The 3,652-nt window shown below is 25.9% G+C and overlaps 2 protein-coding genes across 10 annotated transcripts in view; both read left to right on the top strand.

The window, feature by feature from the left end:
* The window catches only part of LOC100574854, a 276,000-nt gene that overhangs the window by 122,393 nt on the left and 149,955 nt on the right, over positions 1 to 3,652 (top strand). The window contains exon 23 of one of the 8 annotated variants that reach the window (XM_029489189.1): positions 54 to 383. The exons of the other annotated variants lie outside the window; for them this stretch is intronic. Within the exon in view, the coding sequence (XP_029345049.1) occupies positions 54 to 143 (90 nt within the window). The 3' untranslated portion in view covers positions 144 to 383. Of the gene's footprint in view, positions 1 to 53; positions 384 to 3,652 lie in introns of those variants that run through there. 8 annotated transcript variants of the gene reach the window in all.
* The window catches only part of LOC100158699 (suppressor of tumorigenicity 14 protein homolog), a 9,200-nt gene continuing 7,611 nt past the window's right edge, over positions 2,064 to 3,652 (top strand). Inside the window, exons 1-2 of one of the 2 annotated variants that reach the window (XM_016800352.2) lie at positions 2,064 to 2,648; positions 2,708 to 2,773. In XM_016800352.2, the coding sequence (XP_016655841.1) occupies positions 2,728 to 2,773 (46 nt within the window). In that variant the 5' untranslated portion in view covers positions 2,064 to 2,648; positions 2,708 to 2,727. Of the gene's footprint in view, positions 2,654 to 2,707; positions 2,774 to 3,652 lie in introns of both variants that reach the window. The other variant, XM_016800351.2, reaches the window with a different exon arrangement.

The following is a 3,652-nucleotide window of genomic DNA, read 5'->3' as shown; positions in this document are numbered from 1 at the left end:
TATGCTTTCTCCACTCTGATTCTTATTATTTAACTGGAGTAGTAAGTATCAAGGATCCAAATACAACTAATTCGATCGCAGTTTTTACAGAAGTTAAGTACCACATTCAATGGATTCGTGGACTGTTTAACAAACATAATTAAGTCTAATAAGATTATGGTAATATAAATAAAATAATTTCCAAATGTATAAATTTAATCAATATTAAAAATCGTAAAAAACTATAAAAATAGAGATTCACTTATATGTAACAAATTTTAAAAGTTCATACAATAATTGATTGTTCATTTAAATTGATCGTAATAATATGTACGTATGTTTTAATAACTAGACAATACCTAGAGATGTAAGCTTGAAAATGTTCAATAATTTTTTTTTGTACTTTTCTTAAATTAATTAATTTTTAAGTTTAAATAAAGTTTTAAAATACTTTATAAAATTACTGTTTCATTTGTATTTACATTATAAGAAGTATAACGTCAGAATCAAACAAAACACTTTTAATAAAAAAAAAATTGAATTTGGGTAAAATCGAGGAACTCAAACAATAAATTGCCTCCGTTAAAAATTGAAAAACCAATAATTGTAACAAATCCATCATACACTCATAATTTATACTGAAGTAAAAATACGTTTTCATAAAAGATAAAAAAAATGCGCATTTATTAATATTATATATTGATATAGGTACCTATATGTTATATATATTTAATAATTTTTATTTTGAATTTACTATATTATGTTCATTAGCTAATACCAACATTATATTAAAATGTGTAAAGGGTAATAAAAGTAAATATTTTAAAATATAATTATAAAGGTTAAATATTATACTACAACTATATAATATCAAAAGATTTATTTGATAAGAAATTAAAATGATAAATTACATCACTAGTCCTGTCTCCTTCCACGTTACACTACTACTACAACTTGAAAACGAACATCTAACGTCTTATTTTTGTTTACCATCGAGACATGGTTCATATTATTTGAACAATAATATTATACCTATATGTATAATAATTGTGATATTTCTGGGAAAGCATTTTGAATATTATTATTTCGTGTATTTGGTACCTATATAATTTTATATTTTATATATTACATATTATATCTATCTATATGATATCAATTTTACAAACTGAATTATTTAATCGAATTAATAATATTAGTTTTACGAATTACACCCACTTTGTTCATGATTAAGTATAATTTCAATGCTATCTTATAGTAGGGAATAAAAGTAACTATAAAAATATAATAATATTCCATTAAATATTTTGGTGATGTTTTAACGAAAAATTAAATAGGTAAGTGCCTAAATTATTCAGCTCAATTCAAATCTGGATATCCAAATAATTCACGAAGTCGGAAGTACAATAATATCTACTTTAAATATTGTAATTGCATGCATTCGAACAAATTTACACGTTTGTTAATATTATATGTTATTGTTCTAGAAATCTGCCGTGTCGTTGTAATTTATACAATATAATATTTGAAGAGTTCTTAGCTATTTTACACAAAACGGTGTTTTAAACCTTCTTTTGGACAATTATTTTCTTTAGTAAATAGAACTATACGTAAGTCGTGTTTGTCTATTATTGTTACTTCATTCCTAGTCATATTATAAGATTGTGGTTTTTATTTTTTATTTTATAACTTTTTTCTAACAGAATTTTTTTTTACGAAAACTGTCTGTTTACATTTTAATAAAATGGGTATTTTTATCAAGGAGTTAGTACATACTAAATTAAACATTATACATGATACAATTTTTTTATATGATGTGGTAGGTATTATATATTTATATATATATTTATACAATATTATGTGAAATGTATTGTAATGTATCATAAACTAATAAGCACATTTAACGCTTGTGGAACTGAATACATCATAATAATATTATATTATACCTATTATATTAAAATAAATGAAACAAAATAGACATTTCAATTATTGTTTGAAACATTTTTTTTCTGGTAAAAATGTATTGATTATTGAGTATATTTAATTACAGGAAGTAGAAAATTAAGCAAGAAATGACTGTATTTTGACTTTTAACATTATATACAAAGAAGTACTATACATTAAAAATTCCTTTTCTTTGGGGAATTTTAACTTTAAACGTAGTATACACCAAGTTCTGTTCTTACATACAAAAAATAAATTTTTTTCACATCCTCATGGGCATACAATATCATTTATCACGCTTCTACGTAATTATACGCAGTACTGCTCACGGATGAACTGGCATATAGTAAATTATTCCTATACTTTTTAATTTAAATATAAATAGTTGTTTTGTATAATGTGTTTAGTAAACCTAAGAATCTATCTATATATCATCAATTTTAAAACGAGTTAAAAAATATTTTTTTATTATCTCTACCACTTATCTACGTAGCTTGTCCTTCGGTCAATAATTTGATCGCAAGTAGCTGGTAGGAGGGGTATAATAATATTAACATCGATGGTATACCAGCATCACGATATAGTATAGTATGGATTATAGATGACCCGATTAATATTGTGTTGTCTAGTATTATAAAGTTGTGTTAGTACAGATATTGTCAGTGTTTAACATAGTTATATTATAATATTATCACAGTATATTTTTCTATACCCACACGTTAGAAAAAGTGCGGTAAGATATTGTTTAGTGTATTATTGCTTATATTTTGAAATATATTTGCTTTAGATTCAGCTCACAAATTGGAAATGAAAGTGACGTATTCCTGGATAATATATTCATGTTTAGTTTTCGGTAAGTAATACCAATGTCAACAATAGGTATCTATTATTGTACGGGCCGGAGTATAATAATAATATACGAGTCCGGACACCAAACTCTTATTTTACGCCACTAACACCTAGGTCTAAAAATTATATTATGGAGGACTAGCTGGGTGTGTAGTGGTGTATAGCTCGAACAGTAGTGGATAAATAATAAACTAATAATGTACAACCCTAATGGCTGAACAGAATAAATTACAATAATATTATAGGTAGCTATTTAAGCTGTTAGCTCGTGTGAAGTTAAGTATAAAATATAAAAAGAATACGTGGCCCTTATGGCACACGATTCTATAATAATAAAAATATATCTGCGGCCCTTATGACTCAACAGATTCAATATAAAATAAATAATAACAAAATAATAAAAACTCACAGTTTGTGGAGCGCAGTCTAGCTACCTGGTCCTGTGCTATAATAATATGAAATGATACACAATAATATAATAATAATAAGTGACGATTCACACACGTAAACTCTGGACAGATAATATAATAATAATGCCTTTATGGCTCACAATAATAAAACGATAATACAATTAATAATAATATAGGCTCGATCGTGGTCACTGTCACGTTAAAAAATTATAGTGTTCACCCTTTACTTATAGAGTAAGAAAAAATATTTAATAGTTTGACACACGTCGGTGTTCTCGGTAAGACTACAAAAAAGTACGAATTCACGGCGGCCGTGCTAAGTAAAGTTCGCGTAGACGGCGCGGCGGCTTGCGATAACATTTAATCTACATATTATATAATTCACAAGACACATTCAACGATAATAATAACAATAATAAAACAATAAAAATAATGATATGTGGAGTGTGGTGTGGTGTGACCAGCTGTTCTCC

Source organism: Acyrthosiphon pisum, chromosome A2 (genome assembly GCF_005508785.2).
Source record: "Acyrthosiphon pisum isolate AL4f chromosome A2, pea_aphid_22Mar2018_4r6ur, whole genome shotgun sequence".
NCBI lineage: Eukaryota > Metazoa > Arthropoda > Insecta > Hemiptera > Aphididae > Acyrthosiphon > Acyrthosiphon pisum.
This window is presented reverse-complemented; position numbering and strand designations above follow the sequence as displayed.